The 26,596-nt window shown below is 37.6% G+C and overlaps 1 protein-coding gene across 6 annotated transcripts in view; it reads right to left on the bottom strand.

Annotated features, from left to right (window-relative positions):
• rapgef2b (Rap guanine nucleotide exchange factor 2b) overlaps positions 1-26,596 on the bottom strand; it is a 388,703-nt gene that overhangs the window by 37,293 nt on the left and 324,814 nt on the right. For 5 of the 6 annotated variants that reach the window (XM_072256006.1, XM_072256009.1, XM_072256010.1 and 2 more), the window contains 8 exons: positions 21,513-21,753; positions 18,952-19,335; positions 13,077-13,288; positions 12,738-12,861; positions 9,660-9,683; positions 8,299-8,522; positions 3,079-3,255; positions 1,819-1,971 (listed from right to left, as the gene is read on the bottom strand). In XM_072256006.1, the coding sequence (XP_072112107.1) occupies positions 1,819-1,971; positions 3,079-3,255; positions 8,299-8,522; positions 9,660-9,683; positions 12,738-12,861; positions 13,077-13,288; positions 18,952-19,335; positions 21,513-21,753 (1,539 nt within the window). The remainder of the gene's footprint in view (positions 1-1,818; positions 1,972-3,078; positions 3,256-8,298; positions 8,523-9,659; positions 9,684-12,737; positions 12,862-13,076; positions 13,289-18,951; positions 19,336-21,512; positions 21,754-26,596) is intronic. The other variant, XM_072256007.1, reaches the window with a different exon arrangement.

The raw sequence follows: 26,596 nt of genomic DNA, 5'->3' as shown, positions 1-26,596 counted from the left end.
TTGTTAATGCAAAAGTCTCATTTCACTGTATGTTTTGATCTACTTGTGATAAATAAATATATTTGAAATTTGAAATCTGAAATCCTGATGGTGGTAGTTCAGATCTTCTAATACAATTGAGTTCACAATACCAAAGAACAATAAATAAACTCTCTGGCACAAATAAAGGTATAAGAAACAAGTTTTAAAACTCAAAAATTTTGCCAGTTTTTTCATCCCATTTTTACTACATCCAGGTTTTAACAATTAATCGTCTTTTTTAAATTACCTATTACTATCCAGCAATATTGTTTACTAATTTTTCATACATTTCTCTTATCCAGTATTTTCCTCCGCTTCAATCTATGACAAAGCTCCAAATTATGATTCTTAAACCAGCATCATTTTACTGCCATTTAACAACTCTCTTAGTCTGTCAGAGATCTTGTTCCTATCATACCTAATGCCTGCCACTTTCAGTTGAACATCTTCAAACTCATAATTCCTCTGGCCAATCTGATATATAAACACACTATTCAAAGGGTACATGATGCATAACCAAGCTTACTCAGTCATCTGGGTTCAAGCAGGAATGCAATTGGGTAATGCTAACAAACCAACACTGCACCCATTCTCCCCCCCCCCCACCATTTCCTTGCCTCTACGTAACTCATCTTCCCTCATATGCCCATAAGCTCGCTTTTGGTTCTTTTTATTATGTATCTATACCAAGGGTGATTTCTAGTTGTCGATTAACCCATCACTACAGTTTCAAGATGTTGGAGGAGTGGCGAAGACCAGGATTAAACCATGGTTGTTGAAGCTGTGTTTAACTGAAAATAAACTAAAATATATTTTAAAATATATTTTTTCTGGATACCTTCTGTTTTCAGACAACCAAATTTTGGATGTTGAACCTGTACACAAAAAGGCAACATTCTGCAAGCTTAGAAAATATTTTGTACTTTAGCACATCCACAGATTTCAGGTCTACATTTCTTGAAACATTTTAATTCCAATACTGTCGAATCACATGCCTTCATTCCATTACTTTGATTCTAACAATTATCTAAATCAAACACATCCTAAATCAAACAAAATAAAAAAATATTCCAAAAAAAAAACTGATTGCTCTAACACTGAAGACATTAAAAAACCATCATCAGGAGTAAAGTACTCATGAAGTACTCATTCTGTCCTAAAGAGATCATTTTCCCCTCAAACTTCTCAGAAAATGTTGTAGTTATGCAGCATAAGACCTGAGACAACAAGTAAAATCAAGGATAACAGGACTTCCTATGACCAGCTTGTGATAGAACTAGGTTGCCATTATATCCAAGCGTGGACTGAAATGAAGGAGTGCAAATTTTCAACATTAACCACATCCAGATTTTGACAGGGCTCCATTTCTGAGAATTGTTCGTACTTTAAACAGTTCACAAGACAAAAATGTGGCATGAACCAAGTTTCCAAAAGGCAGAAGGTGCCTGCAGTGCCACCATAAAGGTAGTGATGGCATCTGTTTGCAAGACATCCATTATACTCAACTGTAATATGTTTCATAATATATATTTCAATTTGAAAGAAATTAAGTATTGGGCTGCAAATACCACCCATGCATGTACAATTACTTTCATTACACACAGGAGGCTAACGGAGGATAGTGATGCAACAGAATTGGCATAAAGACGTAAAGCTGATTTTAAAAATGCTTAAAGTGATTAGAAAACTAATAGCACATCAATATTTCAATATTAAATTATTTCAAACTCTGCCTTTTTATAGATTTGAGAGGGGTCATACCTTGGGGGTCTAATGCATATTCTTTCTGAAACTCACCTTTCCTTGGTGACGTCTGAGGAGATGTAGGAGGAGAGGACAGTTGAGATGAAGCATTTGATATAGTATCTTCAGTCTGCTTTTTATTTCGATCCAAATTTGCTTCTTCAGACAAAGACAGAATTTTCTTCAAAGCTTGAGGAGAATGAGTACCTAAATAACAGAAATTGACATAGTCATGGAATTAAAAAATCTTGTTCAGCACAAACAAGTTAAAATAATGTTGAACAACGGAGACAATAAAAGACATTTAAATACACCTGTTTATGCAACAGTAATACTTGGTCCAGCAATTAGATTACTCTTAAAAAGCATTACTTTTGGGGATAGTATTTGTGTTGGTGCAGTTTAGACACAATATTCAATTGTTGTCTTCACAGAAAATTTATGTCATATTTTAGAGTGCCTAATATTGCATTAAATGATCATCCTGGTAATAACTACTTCAGTCAACTACACAGAGTGAGGGACATGTCATCTGTGCCTGGTAGGGTTCCATAGTTAAAATGATTCAGCTGAAGCTGAAAGTAGTAGCTGTGCTATCCTTCATGAGTGAAGCATTCTGCAGCTATTACATTCCATACATTTTTAAGAATTTATGGTATCTCAACTTGCTGCCTTCAAACACAGCCAGTGGCAACATTATCAGCACTTTGTTCCAATTTCATCCATGGAGGTAAGATTCAGTGTACTCAAGTCCTATTCTTTCTCCTTTGAGATTCCTGTACTTGTTTCACCTGTTCTCTGGCTTCAAACTGTGTAGCAAACCAAGTGGACCAATACAAAGACATCCTTACTGAAGAGCTAATGTGAACTCTACCCAAAATCATGGTGTGCACCTGCTGCATATTTCTAAACAAGGTAGCAATCTCCAAGATTCTTGGGTTAATTGTCAAATGGTCATTTAACCTATGTTGCTCAACTTAATGGTACATTATGAAAACAGTGACTCTACAAAATGAATCATTTGTCCAAATCAGAAAACTGAGTTTTTTTTGGAAACTCTATAAATAATTGCTACATGATGTTAAATCACAGCATGCATGTTCATCAAACATCTAACATGGACTGATGTACATTATGACCATAAGCATCAGGTCAAATTTCCCAAACTGTGCAACACTTAGACATTTACATTATGGAAGTTTTTAAAAATCAAAAGCAATAACTTTCAACTATGTAATGTTCCTCCAGTGGATTACTTTTCATGCACGATTTTATGGACCAGTATACCGTAGTATTTTTTCAAAAAATGATTACCAAATGGAGGTAGGTCTTTAACTTGCACTTTCTTGCGTGATGGATACAATGATACAGCTGGGACCTGAAGAACCTGATTTACTTTCTGCTGCTTCTGATGCTGTCCGCCTGATCTTGGAGCAACTGGAGATGTATCTGAAAGTTTTCCTGCTTTTCTTTCTCCTGTACCCTTGGGTACTAGACAACAGGAAAGAGATAATACATATATGTATATACGTTCACAGAAGGAACCTTCAGCAGATGTTGGAAACCTAAGAGTACAAATTTCTGGAAATACTATCTGTGGAGAGTGAAATAAAAGTACACAAAACAGAATAGAACAGCACAGTACAGGACTCTACAATTACAAAGTAATTACGAATATTCTGGTCTGGTTCAGTTAAAAGGTTATCAGCCTGAAATATTAACTCTGACTTATTAAAAAAAACTTGAATGTTTTTCTTAGAAATGCTGCAAATGTTATAACTAATGTGGTGATATATAATGTAACTTCTATTTATAAACCCAGCATGTTAAATGGAAGGAATAACCAATAGGAGCTGAAAAATGCTTTCTTCTTCTCTTGGTGGAATGGAAGATAGTTGGTTCTTAGTTTTGTTTCTTTTAAACATGTGGTTCAAAACATGTGGTTCCTAGACATCAGTTCAAGGGAATCTTTGACATCAAGCAAGGAAATGTCATCAAGCAAGCTGAGCAGTCTATCACAACAAAGTAATTTAGAGATACAAAAGCAGGTTTAAAAAAAAGATAACTTTTAAACATTCTACACAAATTTAAAAGATTAGGAAGAATTTCTTTAGCCAGAGAGTGGTGAATCTGTGGAATTCTTTGCCACAGGCAGCTTTGGAGGCCAAGTCTTTACGTATAATTAATGCGGAGAGCGATAGATTCTTGATTAGTCAGAACATGAAGGGACACGGAGAAGGCAGGAGATTGGGGCTGAGAAAAAAAATTGGACCAGCCATGATCGACTGGATTGATGGGCTAAATGGCCTAACTCTGCAACTATATTTTATGCTCTTAAAAGTATACAAAATTAAGCAAACTTTGAGGTGATTGGAGTAAAATATAGAGGGCATGCCAGAGGTAATGTTTTAAGATAGAGGGTGGTGGTGAAACACCCTGCCAGGGGTGGTGGTAGAGGCAGATATATTTGGGACATTTAGGAAATTCTTAGATAAGCACATGGATGACAGAAAAATAGAGGGCTATGTGGGAAGTGTTAGATGGACCTTAGTTTATAAGGACAGCACAATGCCATAGCTGAACAGACTATAGTGTGCTGTAGTATTCTATGTTCTAAGATGGCAAATTAAATCAAACTATATACTAAACAAAAAAAACCACATCCAATAGAGTCCACTGCCTAACTTTCCCAGGCATTAGATTGTCTGCCTCTATGCCGTAAGTCCATCAACGATATCTGTCTTCAAAGCTGGATGCTAAAAGTCATCCAAAGGAAAACACCCTCTTTTAGTTTGGAGAACAAATTAGAATCTGCTTGTGCCCATATACAACACCCTGTAGAAGGATCGGAGCAAGTACAGAAAACAATACTTCCATAATCAGCAACCAATTTCATATTCATTTTTCAGTTCTTGTGTATCGTATCCTGGATAATACCAGCAGCAGTGAACCACATGGTATCATATACACAGAAACAATCAACAAAAATCAGCTCTCTGAGGTATTATGGTACTTATCTGAAACCGATCATCTCAACTGTCATACCGCAATCACGAAGAACTATTGCCAACCCTAAAATTCAATGGTGCAAATCTGGATTATTACAAGCATCACAAAAGGCAATTTGGACCTCCATCCTTGATTTGATTCACTGAACTACTTTAAAATAGTTGACCTTGCAGCAACTGTTAAACAGGATAAACTGCTGATGCCATTGGTTTTTCCCTCTAGCCACATCATGATCCAATTTACTGTTGACCAATATTCTTTTAATCACTGTGCGTCTTTAGTTTCCGCACCTGCACTCCAAGGATAGTTATACACTGCAGATGGCCACAAATGGAAGCCCACAGAGGGATTTAAATGTGATGAGAGTTGCCAAATAGTTTCTAACTCGTGTCTGTCGTGGGCACTTGTGTGGTCATTAGACACTACACCATGCTTGACGCAAACAGTTTTTAAATTGTGTCATTCGCACGTTTGTGTTCAAAAACCATTGACAGTTGATGAGAAATAAGCAGTAGGACAATTCAGAACTGCTTTGTTTACTGCAGTTTCAAGCATTTCGGCTTGGAGATGTCAGAAACAGCCAGGAGTGAAAATGAAAGGAGTTCACTACTTCAACAAGTTTGGAACTATAAGAATTTGAAGGTATTGACAATCATTTTGAATGTCACAATGAAACTAATATTGGGAGATGCAATTGTCAAAAGTATTGCATGAAGGCAGTTCACTATCTGCACTAATTTTGTTTATTACAGTCAATCAAAAGAACACAGCAGCATACACTAGATGAATTCCTCCATCAATAATAATCAGGAACAAATACAGTTTTTAATACTGTAGTAGTACTGATAAAGTTCCAATTTGTTCTGTATTTCATTTAAATACGTAATTTGTTACTTAGTTAAATGGTGGTTTGTCTTTTTTATACGTTTTTAACTAGTTCCATGAACCTTTGGTTAATCAGGGCAGCTGCTTAACTGGGCCAAAACATTCTGGTCCTGATGTGTCCCAATTAACTAGAATCCATTGTATATCAGTGAAGGTTAAGGTAAATTCATCATCAGTTGGTGATTCAAAACTAAAGACAAAACATTCTCCATAAAACTATTAGACGCAGATAATGCAGTTGGATGTTTAAAATGACCTGAGAGCCTGAGAAATATTACCTTAATAGAAGATTGAGTAACACTTGAAAACATCAACTGAACATTAACAAAATCTAAACTGACTAATACTTTGCTTAATCCCTCAAAAACACTCCCCTCTAGTAAAATAAATGCAGAAATGGTGCAGAATTATCACAACTTCACGTTCGCATGCTGAGAAGAGCTTAACAAATGTGAAAAATGTCGAGACTGCAGATGCCGGAATGTAGAGCAACACAGATTGTGTGTTGCGAGAAAAGTATCGCGCTCAGCTGACTAGAACTTCAGTACTGCTGTGCTTCTGTGAAAACTGAGTCATAATTTCATGGGGAAAAGCTGACTGCTACGTGGTAAACCTGCAACCATAATAATAAAGGAGGCAGCATTTAGCACAATGCTGGCTTCAAGCGAAGCAACTCCATTAGTCCCATTATCCCTTTCCTTATCTACCCATACCCTTCAATTTAACCTCTGTAACACATGCCTACGAACCTCCCTTTGATTCTTTTTGCCATTGATGCACAAAATGGAGTAATTTGTGATAGCCAATTAACATACTTGTATGTCTTCAGAATGACAATTCCCTGCAAAGTCAAGACCCATATGACCATAAGATATAGAAGCAGGACTAGGCCATTTGTCCAATCGTGTCTGCTCTACCATTTCATCATGGCTGATCCAATTTTCCTCTCAGCCCCAATGTCCTGCCTTCTTCCGATATCCCTTCATGCCCTGACCAATCAAGAATCCAACAACCTCTACCTTAAATATTCATAAAGTCTTGACCTCCACAGCTGCCTGGGGCAAAGAATTCCACAGATTCACCACTTTCTGGCTAAAGAAATTCCTCCACATCTCCATTCTAAAAGAACACCCCTCTATTCTGAAGCTCTGTCCTCTGGTCTTAGACTCTCCCACCATAGGAAACATCCGCTCCACATCCACTCTATCAAAGCCTTTCACCATTTGATAGGTCACCCCTCATCCTTCTGAGCCCAGAGCCATCAAACGCTCTTCATATGACAAGCCATTTAATCCTGAGATCATTTTCGTGAACCTCCTTTTGTATTTTCTGTCCATTTTCAACCCTTTCTAATAACGTGCATGACCATACACTTCCCAACATTATATTCCATCTGCCACTTCTTTGCCCATTCTCATCTGTCTGGGTCCTTCTGTAACCTCTCTGCTTTCTCAAAACTACCTGCCTCTCCAGACTTTGCAACAAATCCATCAATTACATCATCCAAATCATTGAAATGTAACAAAATAACTCGGTTCCAGCACAAATCCCTGGTGGAACACCACTAGTCACTGGCAGCCAGCCAAAAAAGGCTCCCTTTATTCCCACTCTTTGTCTCCTGGCAATCAGCCACTGCTATATCCGTGCTAAAATCTTTCCTGTAATACCATCGGCTCGTAGTTTGTAAGCACTCATGTGTGTCACCTTGGCAAAGGCCTTCTGAAAATCCAAGTACACAACTCAAGCGATTCTCCTTTGTCTATCCTACTTGTTATTTCCTCAAAAAATTCCAATAGATTTGTAGGGCAAAATTTCCCCTTGAGGATGCTGACTATGGCCTATTTTATCATGTGCCTTCAAGTACCCCGAGACCTCATTCTTAATATTCAGCTGCAACATCTTCTCAATCACTGAGGTCAGACTAACTGGCATATAGTTTCCCTTACTCTGCCTCTCTCCCTTCTTGAAGAGTGGAGTGGCATTTATAATTTTCCTGTCTTCCAGAACCATTCCAGAATCTAGTGATACTATCATTACTAATGCCTCCATGATCTCTTCAGTCACCTCTTTCAGAATTCTGGCGTGTAGAACATCTGATCCAGTTTACTTATCTACCTTCAGACCTTCCAGTTTCCCAAGAACCTTCTCTCTAGTTACGGTAACTTCACTCACTTCATGCCCCGACAGCAGGAACTTTTACCATACTGCTAATGTCTTCCACAATGAAGACTGATGCAAGCTACTTATTCAGTTTATGCACTATTTCATTGTCCCCTATTACTACCTCCCCAGCAACATTTTCCAGCAGGTCATATATCCCCTCTTGCCTCTCTTTTACACTTTGTGTATCTGAAAAAAATTCTGGTATCCTCTTTAATATTACTGGCTAGCTTACTTTAGCATTCCACCTTTACCTTCTTAATTACTTGTTTTTTTAAGTTGTCTTTTGTTGGTTTTTTTAAAAAGCTTTCCAATCCTCTCACTTCCCACTAATTTTTGCTCTATTATATGCCCTCTCTTTGGCTTTTATGCTGGCTTTGACTTCTTTATTTCTTCTAATGCAACACCTAATAAAATCTGAAAATCTGGTTGGCCCATTTGTTAATTTTCCCGACAATTAGAAAAAAAGCCATGACTTACATGTATTTGTACTCGGCTCACACTGAAGTGACAAAGCCTGTAGATTTTCTTCATCCATATCCAGGCTAAGATTTGCAAGGTACTGTTTTACCTTCCGTGCCATCTGTGCATCTTCATAGAGCTTCTTAGCATTGAGAAATGAGCTGCGACGTACCCGTTTCTTGTGTCCCCCTGTCTGTACCACATCTAACACAGCAGCATTTGTACTGCCTTGGCTTAGCGACCTGCCCAAGGGAGAGAGAGAGAGAGAGAGATGCCGCTGGTTTCAGGATGGGAGGTCAACGACTGAAACATGCAGAAGTCAGATCGAGGTCAGTCTAGTTCAAGCAAAATAACACATGCCTCATTCCAGTAGCTCAGACAGACAAATACAAGAGGAATTAAGAGTGAAAGGAAACTAAACCCAGCAACTACTCTGCAGATAGCCCTATACTACATCATGTTGACAACCAAAACTTAAACAGCTATAAGCATCTCTGCTCACTAGCTTGAAAGAGGCTACCACTCCAGCAGAACAGTTGGAGTAGGCATCAAAGCTCATGCAGGACTGATGTTAAGTAGCAGTGAAAATAAATCCTTACATTACAAATAGAACATTTCTAGATTTTAAACTAATTTATGATCAGAAAATTATAATTTAAACAGCCCCATTCAAAATGAGTAGCAAATTTATCTCTACATTAATAGAGTAAAAAAAAATACTAGGTGCACAGTCCATCACTGGCTAAGCTTAAAAATCACACCAATAAAAACTTTAGCATTATCTGAATGGCCATATATATTAATAGATATTCAGAATAAAATACTTTCACCACATTGGAGTATTTCACAATTCTGTGATGTTACTTTTGTGCAAAAGTGAATAAAAACAGAATCCATTTTAGATTTAAGTTTATTAAAATATATGTCAAGAGAGCTAAAATCTAACATTAAACTGAACTACTAATTAAGTCAAACCTCATGGCAACCAACAAGTCCCTAATACTGTAAGAAAGGGGAGAAAATATTTTGTAATTATAGTACCTTTGTACACACAAAATTATGACTGCCATTAAAACAATTAATATTTACAGAACTTTTATAATCTGTGAATAAATGCCACTTTCAAACCATTAAGTACACAACTTCAAAGTACATGCCTTAATGGTTTTGAAATTACTGTTTATGAAGTATTTTCCAAATGACCACAGTAAACCTCAGTAATGTTAGAAGATTCATGTGAGTAGGTAAAGATCATCCAATAAAGCCAGAGCACAAAAGGGTTAAATTGAAAATGTCAAAGCATAAAGGAAGCAGCAGAAAGAAAAATAAAAATGCAAAATGGCAAAAATGTCCTTTGAGCCTGCAATACCACCACTTACCCCAGACTTCTCCATTTCTTCTTCCTGTAATTGAGAGCCATGAATATTGAAGCGTGGGTATAGGAAGAAAGACAGAGAAAGATCACAAGCTCAGACAGAAAAGACCAGATCTCAGACATGCAGTAACAAAAGCCAAGGGACATAACATAGTCCAGTCACTTCAGTCATCACAACACACAAAAGTGACCATGATCAATTATGTTAATTTAAATTAAATAACTTTCTTGTCCAGTCACAGTAAGAATGGAAAGTAACTTAATTAAAATTACAATTTGTTAATAGTGATATGCATTAGATTTTTATATCTGCCAACCCAGCAGACTTGTTGGGCTGAATGATCCCTCCTATAGAATGTGGAACTCAACTAAATCCAAAATTGTGATTGGCAGCACATTACAGAAATGCTGGGTAAAAATTTGTTTTCATCAATCGCAAACAAAGGCACATTTCTATATTTATTTATTTCCATCTCATTGAAGGCAAACAAAAAAATTATCCCTAATTTCAGTGAAGATTCAAAAGTTGTATTTTAAAAGCAAATGGATAGAAAATAGAAACTTACTCATAGTGACTAAACAGAATGTTGGCCTTGTACAATCTTCTGAAGTTCATTTCAAATGATTTCAACTGAACCACAGTTAAAATCATGGAAACAGGCCCCTCAGTTCACCATGATCATACTGGCTCCTCACTACCCATCCACACTAATGCCATTTTCCAGTACCCAATCAAAATTTGTAAGTGTTGTGAGTACCTATTTCATCATCCATCAGGAAAGGGAGAAAGTTCTGAATTGCAGTGTGCTGCTACCACCCTATGTGCCCTTAGGAAAACGTACAGGAGAAAAGTTTCTATCCTGTATTCTGTTCAAGAATACATTCTCATTTTGGCTTATTCTAGATTTAATGGTTTGAAAACTATACTTTCTTAATGAAGCCCTGAATCAAGAGAAACCAAATCTATGTGGAGCCCTGAGAAACTCAACATAAGATCTGATCCTTGTGTGACACCACAGCTCTAGAGCTATGAAAATGAAAATGGGCAACATCAAATTTATCTGCAAAACAGATCACTGGAAACAATTCAGAAATGAAAATATTAATTCTCATATTTCTATGAAAACTTGGTGAATAAAAATACTTATGCATCTGAAACAACAGAAGCTGCTTATAAGATTCTTTAGATCAATGAGCTTGTTGGTCCAAGGGTTACCTGTAACCCTTACAGATAATCTTGTGTTTTCTGTTTTCTAAGAGTGGTATGACTGTCTGTTGGCATCTGCAGCATATAATATTTAAGATTCTGGACTGAAATCTTCAATGACCCCTTAAATTGACCTTGGTCGCCTACTGTTACAAAGACAGGTGGAAAAATAAGCTCTGATGAGGACATAATGTGTCTGCAAAGAAATAAAGACAGGTATGAGAAATAAAGGTAGTGGATGGAGCATAATATAGAGAAATGTGACATAATTCACCTCAGTAGGAGAAAAGACAATTAGAATGTTAAATTATAAAATTTTCTTCAGATCTGTAGTCCTTGTGGAAGAGAAACAACCTGGCATGCAGGTAACAGCATGTAATTAAGAAGGCACTTGAAATGCTAGCCTTTAACGGAAGGAGGAATGGAATACAACAGTAAGGAAACTTTGCTATAAAAGCATAGGGAATTCATAAGACCACACCAGAATTTTTGTTTTTCTTTTAATTTAACGATGGATAGGTTTGCCTTGGAGGCAGTTTAGAGAAGAATCACAAAAGTGATTACTGGGAAACAGGTGATGTATGAAGTAAGATTAGACTGGTTGGGCTTATACTCATTGGAGTTTTGTAGCATAAGAGGTGTTGTTATTTAAGTATATAAAATTTATCAGTATTGAGACTCTCAGGGAATCTCAGCTCATGACAGACTTTAGAACAAAGTCTTGGGAAAATGGTATGACTGCGTAAAACACAGATGAGGAGAATTTATTTTCTCAGAAGTTTGTTAAGTTTTGGAACTCTCTAGCCCAGAAGAGTTTTCAAAGCTGCATCATTAAGTATGCGGAATACTGAGATAAATTTTTGGATTGCAGGTAATTCAAGGGCTATAAATTGAAGCAAAGTCCTGATCATCCTCAAGCATCCTGATCATCCATGATCTTACTGCTCTTACATAATGTTTAAGGGACAGGAAGGCTCACTCTTATTTTTCACCTTTACTTTTATCAGCTCTTTACACCTTTCCATTGATTAAACTGCAAAGTTATAAACCAGAGAGATTTAGCAACTAGAAAAGCAAAACCTAAATAGTATTAAATTTAAATACAACTAGAATAGCAGTTTCCAGCATTTATGGCATTTTGATTTTCAAGGTACACTCCCAATAAAAAAAATTTATATAAATTTTGTCGAAATCTGCATGTGTTAACTTCTGAATACTTTCAACAAATACCTTGTTGAAACATAAATGCATATCAGAGGCTTTTAGAGATTCAGCTCCACCTTTATTTATAATCCAAGTACAAGTATATTTCAGAAAGCTTTTCATCATGGAATTATTAACAGCTGACTCTTGGGCAGGCTTTTTAATTTAGCACTACCCTGGGGCAAAAGATTGACCTGCTTTAGAACATCTAAAAGATCAGAATGATGTGTATGCCAAATGTAGGGTACCATACAAATCGATCAGATGTACAAGACAAAAGGAGCCTTTGGAGCATTCAATTATCTCCTATTCAAATTTATAAAATTTGATAGAATTCTGAATTGTAATTCACTGTTAGCTAATGTACTCTTCACGATAAATATTTCAAAGTACCCTATGCTGAAACTCAAAAATATTCAAGATGTTATTACAAAGTAATTATGATTAATAACTGTAACTGAAGATTCTTTCACTTCTATCAATTATCAGCAAGTTATAATTAGACAAATTACTTTAACGTAAAGCATGTTTTATAGCATTATTCCTGTTGCAAGTGCTGATCCAAACCAACAGACATGGATTTTATGAACCAAGGGCCTTTTTCCTTACAGTTAGCCCCTTCTAAATGATTCAGAATACATCACTGTGAATTTGTGTACCTTGAAAACTAACCTTGTTCTGAACATAACAGCAGGATCCATATTAACTGAAGCCATACGGCCAACATGACGGATTTCCTTAGCAATCATCCGTAGCTTTTCAAAATTGACCAAACCTTCTACTTTAGAGTCATTTCCTAGGGGAAAAAACGTACATAATAGCACCCGAGAAGAAACAAAATAGATCTTTATTTTACAGATTAAGTTGTTCATTTAATATCCGGGGAGGACAAAGACTCAATTAAGGTCGAAAAGATAAATCAGGAAATATTGAATGTTGGTATCAAGCTTGAGTTTTAAGTAGTGGCAGAGGGGCAAGGAATGAGTCATATTTTACTTTTAAAGAGATTACCTTCATGCAGAAATGTTAGGTCTTTTTTGATCACAGGGAAGAGAGGAATAATAGGAGGCTGCAAGTTCTGGTTATTGAGAACATTACGGTATTTAGCCATATTTCTGGAGGGATCCAAGAGATCCTGAAGATCCTGAAATAACTTCTCATATTTGCTTGGAAGCTTTTCCCATGTATTACGCAGTCGTGCCACTGGTGCAAGGTACAGACCACTAGATAATGAAATCACAAAAACAATTACATTTGGCATTACTGACAATAGAATTCAAACAGGTCCTGTAAGTAAACCAGTAACAAGACAAAATTGAACAACTTATTTTTTTTAATCAAATCTTGATGCTTTAAACTTTAAAGCTCTAGATAGATATCTTGTTTCTCCCTTATTCTAATAAGGCACTGAGTTATGACTTGTTGAAATAAAAAACACAGGTTACGATTCAATTTATAATATCATTGAACTAAAGGGACTACAATTCAGAATTTCCTTTCAAATTAAATATGTTGCACAATATAAATATTTAAATTACTAACAAAATATTGAAATAAGCAAATATTAAATCATCAGTAATCTACTATTTTATAAAGCAGTAAGTTTTGTATAATAAACATCATGAAGGGTTGTGATTTTTTAGGGCATAGATTTGAAGAAATTTTGCTTGTTAGCACTAAAACTTGCACTGTTATATAACAAGTTTTCCAACTGTTCAAAGCAAAATTAAGACTTTGAAATTTATTTAAAAAATAGCATTTCACATTTAGTAACTCACATTTCCCACATTAGTAAAAGCCAAGCATACAATCATACCCTGCAAGTTTATCATTAAACACATTTCAAATAAAAATAAACTTCTGGCTAACTGTGACTGCAGAGTACCTTTGTAAGTGAAGAATTACGACAATTTCAGGTTATTCTACTGAGCAATAACTTGAAGGAAAATATGCTATTGCTGCTGACTGATGGTCAGCTTTCATATCAGCATAGAAATGCAAGAAACTATAGATGCTGGAATCTACAGCAAATATCTGCTGGGTCAAGCAGCATCTGTGATGGTGGGGTGGGGAGGGGAAGGAACTGTCAACATTTCGGGTCAAAGTCTTGCATCAGGACATAATGTGGAGATTGAAGTTTGTTAGTACAAAGAAGAAAGGAAGAGTGGTAATTCATGAGCCAGTCAGTGACTGGTGGATCAAGAATAAAAGAAAGGATGGTGTCTGATACTACCTCCAGCCACCTCTCCCTCCACTTATCCTAGCTTTTGTTTTCCTCCACCCATCACCCACTTGTCTATGTCTTTCAAATCAATACCTACCCTTCCCCTATCTACACATCATACTTCACCCATCCTCAGACTACCTTGTCTTACCAATTCTCCTCTCCTCTTGTTACTGGTTATCTTCCCTCTCCACACACACTCCTATACAGGTTTTGACTTGAAGCACAGACAATTCCTAGACCCCTGAAAGTTGCTGCTTCACCCACTGACTTCCTCCACCTGACTGATTGTTCCTAAACATTACTGTAACCTAGAAATGGTAATGACCGATTCAATTTTTCATCAAGCAATTCCAAACTAATGTATCATTGTAGTCCATTACAGAACATCTTTTCCATCCCTTGTAACACTCCCACCAACATTCACAAACAACAACACACAGGGTGTGATTACAGATGTCCCGCACTTTTCAAACGTTCACTTTACGAAACCTTGCTGTTATAAAAGACCTACATTAGTTACCTGTTTTGGCTAACAGAAGGTGTTTTCACTGTTATGAAAAAAGGCAGCGCGTCAAAAAAGCAGCCAAGTTCCTCCCCCGGAACTGCATTCTAGCTGGCATTGCTTCAACACGTGCCTGTGAGCAGCCGTTAGCAAGATGAGTTCTAAGGTATCGCAAAAGCCTAAAAGAGCTCGTAAGGGTGTTACACTTAGCATAAAACTAGACATAATTAAGCGTTTCGATCGTGGTGAACGAAGTACAGACAAAGTGAGTTTGGCTTGTGGAAGTTGAAGAAGACGATGTTGAAGAGGGTTTGGCATCCCATGACCAAGAACTGATAGATGAAGAGCTGGTGCAATTGAAAGAAGAAAGGATAACAATCAAAACCGAATGCAGTAGCGAACGGACCGAAAGTGAAGTCGTCCAGGAACTGAACGTGAAACAACTGCATGAGATTTTCGCTGCAATGAGTGCAAAAAAGTACAACTTTAATTTTGAAAGGGTACATAGGATTAGGGCACATTTGCAGGATGGTTTGAGTGCTTACAAAGAACTGTATGATCTAAAAATGTGTGAGGCTAAGCAGTCAAGCATACTGTCGTTTTTCAAGCCTTCCACATCAGCCACAGCAGACGATGAACCTCGACCTTTGACATCGAGGCAGGCAGACATAGAAGAAGATGACCTTCCTGCCCTGATGGAAACAGACGATGATGAGATGACACCCCAGTGTCCCACCACCCCAACCTCTGGGCCGCGGACCAATACATTGCTGCGGAGAATGCAGCGGTAGCCGGGACGCACCCAGCACATCTTTAAGAAAAAAAGCCAAAATAAACAAGCTAATTAATTAGGTGCCACCCGGCACATAAATGTCGGCCCAGATCAGAGGCGATTGCCGATTGTGTTGCCTCTGATCTGGGCCGACATTTATGTGCCGGGTGGCACCTAATTAATTAGCTTGTTTATTTCGGCTTATTTATTAAAGATGTGCTGGGTGCATCCCGGCCACCGCTGCACATTTCGCGGATCGGTACCGGTCGGCAGCCCAGAGGTTGAGCTCCACTGCACCAGCCCAAACCCCGACATCATCAGTGTGCTCGGTGCTATCTTCCTGATACCCGTAAGTGATACTACACTGTACATATATTATTTCTACTCTATATAGGCTATGTATTTTTATGTATTATTTGGTATGATTTGGCAGCTTCATAGCTTAAAGGTTACTGGAGAGGGTGTTTCTGCGAGAGTGCTTGTGCCGTGTTTCTGTCGAGAACGCTTGTGTGAGATTTTCGCTATGAAGAACAGTGCGGCAATGATTGTAGAAAAGTATTTCTACTTTAGATAGGCTGTGTATTTATCATATCATTCCTGCTTTTACTATATGTTACTGTTATTTTAGGTTTTGTGTGTTATTTGGCATGATTTGGTAGGTTATTTTTTGGGTCTGCGAACGCTCACAAATTTTTCCCCATATAAATAGTGGCAATTGCTTCTTCACTTTACGACATTCCACCTTACGAATTTTCATAGGAATGCTCTACCTTCGGATGGCGGGGGAAACCTTTACTTAAGTGTTCCACATTTAAGTGCTGCGCAGTATTTTGAAGAGCTCAGTTGGCAAAGTGAAAACTTATGAAAAAGTATTAAACTTAGAGTTCCTCTGCAAATGTCTTCCAAACACAGACAGCTGCTACATTAAGCATTTATTTCTAGAATGTATTTTCTATTGGCTATAAGTATATTTCTTCTTGCTACTTTTCTGTGCCAGAAAAGTTTTCCTTAAACTCATTCCATTTTAGTTTCCATCCTTATTTCTGTTTTCCATTAGTAAGCTCATTGTTGGGACAAATGCATTATTACAACCCATTTCATTACTGCTAGGTTTTAAATTCAATAAAGCCAATCATGACTCAAAGAACTTAAAAAAATTAAACAGTAAAATCTGCAACGGAATTTAAAGAAAAATATGATTTGAACACGATGAGAAGGGAAATTGTGCTTTTTTTAAACAGCCATCTTGTTAAATTACTTTACTGAGAATATTACAAATTTTACTTCAAACTAATAGGGATTTTCATTTTAATAGAATTAATACGACCAATCAGCGATAAAGGGGAGACCAATTTGAAAGTACCTTCTTAACATAATCCAAAAGAGTGATAAAAGTTTCCTTTAAAAAGAAATTTATAATTCTTAGTAATTGTTATACCCAAATACGTAAAGTGATTTCTTACAATTTTAAAAGGTCAGAGTTAACTGATACCAAATTATTCAAAGGAAAAAGTTCACTCTTATGAAGATTAAGTTTATATCCTGAGAACTGACTAAATTCAGAAAATAAAGAGAGTATTGAGGGTAGAGAGGACTCCACATGAGAGATGTAGAGCAAAAGGTCATCAGCATAAAGCGACACCTTATGAATGATACTCCTCCTTAAAATACCCCAGATGTCAACGGATTCATGAAACACGATGGGACTTACAGACAATGTGTATAGCAATTATATTTAAAATCCCTTAATGTGGTAAAACAGTAACATACAAGAGTTCTCATTATTTGGTTTTAAATCTTTGCACTCCCTTATTTTTAAAAGACTTGCATTTTGTATATTAGGCTATACAATGTCTAAGAAACATAACAGTGAATTTTATACCCATCCACACTCTTTGGGGTTTAAGCTTCTTATATTAAATTATCTTTAAGTTAAATTTTGCCTAATAAATAAGGACTTAAAATTTCTTATCCGCATTTTAATATACTCTCTAACCTCTTCATCGCCCTCTTTGCATTTTCCAGCCCTGTAGCTTAAATTCCCTGTATCCACCAACTTGCATAAAAAAGCATGAACAAAGAAAACAGAAGCCAAAGTAGTCTATATTATCTCTCATGCCTTTCCCACCAATTAATAAGACATTGATTGGCTGATCTTTTCACCTCAGAGTCACTTTCCTGCACTAACACACACCACTTGCTTAAAAATCTATCCATCTCTAGAATATTCTCGGTGACTGAACTTCCAAAATTCTTTTGGGTAGGGAATTCTAAAGGTCACTTCCTCCTTGATGAAGACATTTCTTCTAATCTGTTTGGAATGGTGACCCCTGGTTCTAAAAGCCCAAACCTGGTGAAACATTATCTCTGCATCTCTTTTATTGAAACCCATAACAATTTTGTATATTTCAATGAGATCACCTCATTCTTCCAAAATGAGAAGAGTACATGCTCAGTCTGCTGACTCTTTCATACAAAGCTGCCATCCCAGAAGTCAGTTTGGTGAATCTTTGCTGCACACTTTTAATTGCAAATGTATCCTTCCTTGGTAGGAACATCTGATAGACACTCAATAAACTAAATGCAGCCACACCACAGCACAACATAATTGGAGCAATGCTTTTATCCTCCTGTATTTGAACCCTCTTGCTAGAGGGGTTAACATATTGTTTACCTTCCTAACTGCTTGCTGTATTCTCCATGTTGATCTTCAGTGATTCATGCACAAGGACACTAATGTCCCTTTGAACACTAACCTTCAATCTCTCAATATCCAAATTGGAGGATCTCATGTTTTCCCATATTGTATTTCACCTGACATATTCCTACCGTTTACTTTATCTGCTTTTTTTTTCCCATTTCTCCAAACCAATTCTTAGAACAATCTTGCCTGTCTCACTTTGCTATAATAATAATATCCGTGCCTTTACACATCCAGTCCCTAATCCTAGAACTCCTTTCTCCTTACCTCTTCTTAAAATTAACTCTTTTGTTTAAATCTACAAATATTCCTGCCATAATTGCAAGTTATTACCTTTAAATGCCTGAGAAGGTGAAATGATGAAGAATAGTAGTAACCTAGTGACTGGACTTCATGAGAATGGCAAATCAACTTATGACTTTTTGCCTTGTTATATTAATCTTTGATACAAGTACTTCTGAATTGACCTGTTTCAGCTTTCAAACTGTTCAACAGGTTTTAGTCATCGTAATGTATTCCTACTTCGACTGGTCTACAATTTGGGATTGTGTATGGCACTTTCACTTCATTTACGACAAAATGTAATTTGCCCATTATTAGTATAATCCTTTCTAAAATGAATGTAAGGATTAAGTAATTTAAAGAAAATAACTTTTAGAAATAAGATCTCTTACAGATTATTACCTGATAATTGCAAACATGGAGTTAAAGTTTTTACATTCTCTACAGTGTAGTGCCATCTTGATAAAATGTTTAATTATCTTCATTCTTTTCAATTGGTTTGACTCTCGAAGAATCTCTGTTGCAACCCAAAATGTTTCCTGATTTATAATGTTCTCAAATTTTTTAAGATTGACACATTCAGTTTTTGACTTAAGTTTGAACAAGTCATCAATGTATTCTGTGGGTTCAATGTTACGAAATAGCTCAAAGTTCCTCATGGAAAGCTGGGTGGCAACTTCAACAGTACTTAGCTGCAGTAGTACGATATGACTTTCCCGGAACAATTCCTGAGCATCCTCATCTGAGCACAAAGTCTCTGTCTCCATGTTATTCTTCAGATAGTACCTAGGGGAAAAAAAAACAAAGAAAAAAAAAATCAATATTAAATTAAAGGGAAAGCAATACACCAATAATTTGATCAGAATAACTTAATAGATATGTGCTGGATCTGAATATTTAATCCTTAGATTAAACTGTTTAATTGTTATTTTCTTTGCAGTTTAACAAATAATTTTCTACAAGTAACTGCCGAGTATTCTTCATAATGGTAATGATATAAATATGCAAGTTCAGTATATTCCGCTGGTGATATAATACCGGTATGATTCTGGAAGCTTCTCGGTACTGCATTATTTGTGTAAAAGCCATTTCATTGCTTATGTTAATTCTTATATAAAAATTTGAATGGAATTTTCCTTATCTCTGTACTATAAAAGTAGCTGACCATGGGGCCAGCACCATCTTCTTAGCTCATTAGATCTTAGCTGTCCCTTCACTTAGTAGACCTCTAGCACTATCTTTCAATTTTTCTTTGTTCTATCAACTCTTATTAAAACAATCCTGAAGCAACAGCTTTTGTGCCTTTTCTTGAACCTTGCCTTAAAATATCAGAATTCAGTATGAGTAAATTAGTGATTTTTTTTCTATTTATGTCATAACAGCAGGCAACTAACATTCATCCCTTAATAAATCTTTTTTTTTGGTAATACTTTCAGATCCTGCAAAACTTTAAAAACCTCTTATACCATTTACAATTCGAACAGCAAAGTAAATTAAAAGCTATATGTTTTTACAAGCAACCAGCAGTTTGTCTGATATCTGTACCTCTCTCTATGATCATTTCTTCAACTAACTTTGAATCTCATGTGGGACAAGCCATGATAAAATGGAAAAGAATTGGACTACTGTGCTTCCATGGACACTTCAGCACTTGCTGATAGCTAGAAACAAATGCAGCAGGAACAATGTAAAGCTAATACAGGGAAAAAGAAACCCACACAAAAATATTGAAAGTTATTTAGAAGCACTTGAGCCAATGTAAACCTCAATGGAAAAAGAAACCCACACAAAAATATTGAAAGTTATTTAGAAGCATTTGAGCCAATGTAAACCTCAATTTAAGTCAGAAATAGGCATACTACTACATCTATACATAGTCCAGCTACGGTAATACAGTAGATACCCGTTAATTGGGCCATCAGGGCAGCTGCTTATTTGTGACAACACTTTGCTTTTATTTGGGACACTAAATGTTTAATTGGGACAAGAGACTGCAGCCAAACAAGTTCTAACTAGCATCAGTCACATGTGCTTGTGTGGCTGTTAGACACTACATTATGCTTAGAGCAAACAGTTTTTAAAATAGCATAGCACAGTTGCCTGTGTTTGTGTACAAAAAAGTGATTTTTGTCACTGACAGTTTGAGAAAACTAAGCAGTAAGAAATTTCAGAGCTGTTTTGATCACTGTGATTTCAAGCATTCAGACTTGAAAATGCCAGAAACTGCCTGGAGTGAAAATGAAATGATTTCACTACCTCAAGTAGTTGGGAGCTATGAAGAATTTGAAAGTATCACCAATCATTTGAATGCTAAACTTTGGTCTCGACCAGACACCCAGCTCTCACCTGTGGCCCCATACTCTGGTGCACTACTTCAACAGGCTAGGGAAATGCCCGTTCTAGCATGCACAGTCAGCACCAGTGGGTTGGGTGGATGAGATCTACGTAGAGAGTGAAGGCACGACAAGGTAAAGAAGTAGGCATAGTCACCCAGTGCAACTAGGGAAGATCCCAGTTGCAACATCTATTTGTACCACTGGACCCAGGCTTTCAAGGTCAAGAGAGTGGAAGTGCCCCAGTGCAACAGCATTTCTACTTCAAAACTCTCCCACAGAGGTTTCCTGTCATCGTGGGATACGACAGACAACCACAAGTAGTGTTGGTAGTGTTCCAATTTGCTCTGCATTTCATTTAAATACATCTTTTGCTACTCAGTTAAACAATAGCTTGTCTTTTTTAATACCTTTTTAACTATTTCCATGCAACTTCAGCTAATTTGAGTAGCTGCTTAATTGGGCCAAAATATACTGGCCCCAATGTGTCCTAAATAACTGGAATCCACTGTACTTTGGCCTTAAATTCAAAACTCAATGTTTTTCCTCTAAATCGAACAAAAAGAAACCAGTTTACTTTAGTTGATTTTCTTGCAACAGCACCAATGACGGCAGCAAAATCACCCTTACCTGCCACTAAGTTGTATACGATCAGCAAGCTTTGACAGTTGCTCTGGAAGGCGCCTTTGTTTAATGACGCCTTCAGGAGTGACAGAGACTTCACAAAGTGAGTATGATTCAGGAGCAGCAGTAACAGCAAATTCACGAAGTGCCATAATTACAACTTCCTTTGCAGTAGTGTCTCTACTGATCATTATATAGCGACTTTGTTGATCTGCCTTGAAAACCCTTAACACTTGATCAGGCAGCTCTGCTCGAAGTAAAAGAAACTTGTATTAGTAAAAACTACTTCAGATAGATTATACTAACATTAAAATGAATAGACAGCAAGGGTCAACCAATTCATGAGATCAACTGCAGACAATGCAGATCTACGATAATTAACAAATTTGATGATACTTTTCTAATCTCAAAACAATTTGTCTTTGTAATCTTGCTCTTTACATTTGATTATTTTCTAAAGGCCCAACTTTAAATACATTTAAAACATCTAATGGTGACATGAACAGCATTCACTATAATAATGCAGTAAACCGGGAAGAAACTCTCAATAAAATCTTTGTTGCAAACAATGCTTAATTTTGCAACACATTGCTGTAATCTTTGTATTTTTGTCAGTGGAAGCGTTTGAACTTCTCATATCCTACCCATTAAATGCAAAAGGATTTGGGTATGAAGCTTAAATGTAAGCAAATTTTTTGAGGGATGGTAAACATTACATCTAAACAATTTCTCTACTACTGAAATTTTTAAAGTATGCAATATCTTTATCCCAAATGTTTAAATATACATTTCTCTCTTATCAGCTTCTCTCAATGCATCTTTCACTCACTCTCTCTATATATATTAGAGTGAATTAAATAATCTAATTTATATTTTTTGTTTCAGACTGTCTCTGAGTGAGGATTTCACATCTGATGTTAGAGGATGCAATGTTGAAAAGGCAATTGCTTATCAAAAGAGCGCCAAAGAGGTTTGTGGCAGCTGTAAGCATAATCAACAAGAGGCTGAACCTTTTTGAAAATGGACAAAATCCAGGTTTTTGGTAGGTGGCAAGCCAAAATGTTGTAATCAGGTGCCAGCAATTTCTTTATTAAATTGAAGGATTTCAAAGCCAAAAGAAGATAAAATTTAACATAATAAAGAGCTTAAATGAAGATATATTACCCTAAGAAAGCATCGACAAGTGTTATTATTAAGCACTTGTTGTTTCTTGGAAATTACATGCTGTACGCTGAGATTTTCTGAAATCTTTTGAATAGAGCTAACTAGTCAGAATAATGTAAGTTGAAGAGATATCATCGAAAAGTACAAAACGCACCTTTTAATTCTCCTGCATGTTTCCTATTTCTCTCTTTGTCAGTAGGATAGTAACAGAAAATAAATCTAATGCAGACTAACACTGTCCTAATTTGCTGGAATGTATTATCAATCAAAATACTTCTGGATAATACAAAAAGTAGTATGCCAATCAATGTAGATCACATACAAAGCAACAGCTGTTTCTGATAACACAACTTAAAATAACCATTGTATTAAATTACCCAAATATTTCTATTTATCTTTAAAAGTGGACTGTTTCATTCAGAGTAAAATATTATGTGGTAATGTCCAAAGGAAACAAAAGTTGTGCCAACACGAAAAAATCTGCAGATGCTGGAAATTCAAGCAACACTACGAAATGCTGGTGAACGCAGCAGGCCAGGCAGCATCTATAGGAAGAAGTACAGTTGACGTTTCAGGCTGAGACCCTTCGTCAAGACTAACTCAGACATCCCACCTCTCCCGGAAGTCTCCCGCATATTAATAGTGGCTCCCTGATGCCCGCAAATTATATACAATATCACGGAAATCAATTTTTTTGAGAACGAGCAAGAGAAAAGCAAGAGAGAGCGCGAGAGCGACCACTAGAGACAGCGCGCGCGGCCAAGAAAGCGAGAGCAAGCAAGAGAGGGAGAGAGAGCGAGCGAGAAAGCAAGCGAGAGTGCTTGAGACTGCGCGAGCGACGAGAGGGAGAGCACGAGCGAGAGCGCACCATGGCAGAGTGTTCCAAAAAAAAATATAAAACTTATGTCACCCCAGACTACACTAAAGTGTACCCCTGCCTAATAGGGGTCAAAATAATGACAGTGTTGCTCGCTGCACTGTTTGCAGCAATGATTTTTCTATTGCCTATGGCGGGTTAAGACTAAAAGACATGTTGAGGTGAGTTTAACAGGTGTCATTCGTTCATTAGCATAGCTAACGTTATTTAAACTAGCTGGCCAGCTGCTAAGGAGCTACTCCATTGCAGACATCCCACCTCTCCCGGAAGTCTCCCGCAAATTGATGCTGCTACCTCCCTGAAATGAGTTTTGCAGGGTGGGATGTCTGCTAACTGAAAGAAGAGATAGAAAGAGATTTGAAAGTGGGGGGGGGGAGGGGGAGGGAAAAAGCTAAGAGCTGGAAAGTTGATTGGCAAAAGGGTACAGAGTTGGAGAAGGGAGAGGATCATGGGATAGGAGGCCTAGGGAGAAAGAAAGGGGGAGGGGAACCCAGAGGAAGATGGAGAGCAGGCAAGGAGTGATTGTGAGAGGGACAGAGAGAGAAGGAAAAAAGGGGGGGGGGGTGAGAATAAAAATAAATAAGGGATGGGGTAAGAACGGGAGGAGGGGCATTAACAGAAGTTAGAGAAGTCAATGTTCATACCATCAGGTTGGAGGCTACCCAGACAGAATATAAGGTGTTTTTCCTCCAACCTGAGTGTGGCTTCATCTTGACAGTAGAGGAGGCCATGGATAGACATATCAGTATGGGAATGGGACATGGAATTAAAATGTATGGCCACTGGGAGATCCTGCTTTCTCTGGCGGACAGAGCGTAGGTGTTCAGCGAAACAGTCTCCCAGTCTGCGTCGGGTCTCACCAATATATAGAAGGCCGCACCGGGAGCACCGGACGCAGTATATCACACCAGCCAACTCACAGGTGAAGTGTCGCCTCACCTGGAAGGAATGTCTGGGGCCCTGAATGGTGGTGAGGGAGGAAGTGTAAGGGCATGTGTAGCACTTGTTCCGCTTACAAGGATAAGTGCCGGGGGGGGGGGGGGGGGGAGGGAAAGATATGCTTAGTGGTGGGATCCAGTTGGAGGTGGCGTAGTTACGGAGAATTATATGTTGGACCTGGAGGCTAGTGGGGTGGTAGGTGAGGACAAGGGGAACCCTATTCCTAGTGGGGTGGTGGGAGGATGGGGTGAGAGCAGATGTGTGTAAAATGGGAGAGATGCATTTGAGAGCAGATTTGACGGTGAGACCTGATGCAGACTGGGAGACCGTTTCGCTGAACACCTATGCTCTGTCCGCCAGAGAAAGCAGGATCTCCCAGTGGCCACACATTTTAATTCCATGTCCCATTCCGATATGTCAATCAGTGGCCTCCTCTACTGTCAAGATGAAGCCACACTCAGGTTGGAGGAACAACACCTTATATTCTGTCTGGGTAGCCTCCAACCTGATGGCATGAACATTGATTTCTCACACTTCTGTTAATGCCCCTCCTCCCCTTCTTACCCTATCCCTTATTTATTATTATTCCCGCCCCCCTTTTTTCTTCTCTGTCCCTCTCACAATCACTCCTTGCCTGCTCTCCATCTTCCTCTGGGTTCCCCTCCCCCTTTCTTTCTCCCTAGGCCTCCTATCCCATGATCCTCTCCCTTCTCCAACTCTGTATCCCTTTTGCCAATCAACTGCCCAGCTCTTAGCTCTTTCCCTCCCCTTCCTGTCTTCTCCTATCATTTCGGATTACCCCTCCCCCTCCCACTTTCAAATCTTTTTCTATCTCTTCTTTCAATTAGTCCTGACGAAGGGTCTCGGCCCGAAACGTCGACTGTACTCCTTCTCATAGATGCTGCCTGGCCTGCTGTGTTCCACCAGCATTTTGTGTGTGTTGCTTAAAAGTTGTGCCATTTCACTTGAGAAGAACCATGGAACAAGCAAAATTTTATGACACTTGTAGACAGGAGGTCAGGTAAAATCTGTGCAGGAAAGGTCAACGTTCCAGGTAGAGACCTTTCATCTGGATTCAAACATAGCTGGTATAAAAAACTGAAGGCACTATCAAGCGATAGGTGGATCCAGGAAAGGATGGGTAATGGGCAGATGGAGAAGGAATAAGTGGAAATAGGTGGAAGAAACAAGTGGCTGAAGATGATGTAAACTGAGGGGAGAGAAAAATGGAACATGAAATCAAGTAATGGTGGTGGAGTGGGCAGATGGGAATGGTGGGGTCGGAGAATCAACGAAAGGAGTGTGTGAGTGATGGGCAGATGGAATGGGTAGAAACAGTATGATGAGGGCTGAAGTGAATGCAGGAAGAAACTGGCTGATGATGACGGAGACAAGGGGCAAATACATAAGACAAGACAGTAGTGCAGTTTTAGATACCTATAACAAGGAAGACTACATATAAACATAAAGCAACCAAATTGATATTGGACATCTTAACAACTGGGTTATTTTACATAATTTGATTTAATATTCAACAACAATGTATATCAAATAATGGTATAAATAATTTCACCAAACATGTTATTCTTAGCTGTACAAATATTGTTAATAAATGAATTAATGTCATCCAAAATACAATCTTGACTACTGCATTGTTTTAAGTTGCTTACTTTTAAAGGCAATGTCACTGTCCTTAGTTATTGGTAAGATCACTGAACATTAGTACTCAATTATATTTCAAATAAATTTGTAATTATGGATTAAACTAAAAGCGAAACAAACTACAGGACAAATAAAGCTATTGATGACCATCAACCATGCTGCTTAATCTATTGCTCAACTATTCATCTCAAGTGTTCGATATTTCAGACATTTTAAATAAATACACTGAATGCACTTGCATTGTTTCTATTGTGCTTTTTCCATCATAGGAAAATCATTTCTTTCTTTAGTGCTGAGGTGAATCATTACAATGCATCATGTATTTCAGTGCTAATTTCCCATCTCAAGACAGTTTAATACTCATTTTGAAATTTCACAATGTAGTAACATAAACAGTGACTGAAAAAGCCAACATGTCACTGCGAGCCAAGACAAAACATTGTTAAAA

The sequence above is a fragment of the Mobula birostris genome, chromosome 4 (assembly GCF_030028105.1).
Source record: "Mobula birostris isolate sMobBir1 chromosome 4, sMobBir1.hap1, whole genome shotgun sequence".
NCBI lineage: Eukaryota > Metazoa > Chordata > Chondrichthyes > Myliobatiformes > Myliobatidae > Mobula > Mobula birostris.
This window is presented reverse-complemented; position numbering and strand designations above follow the sequence as displayed.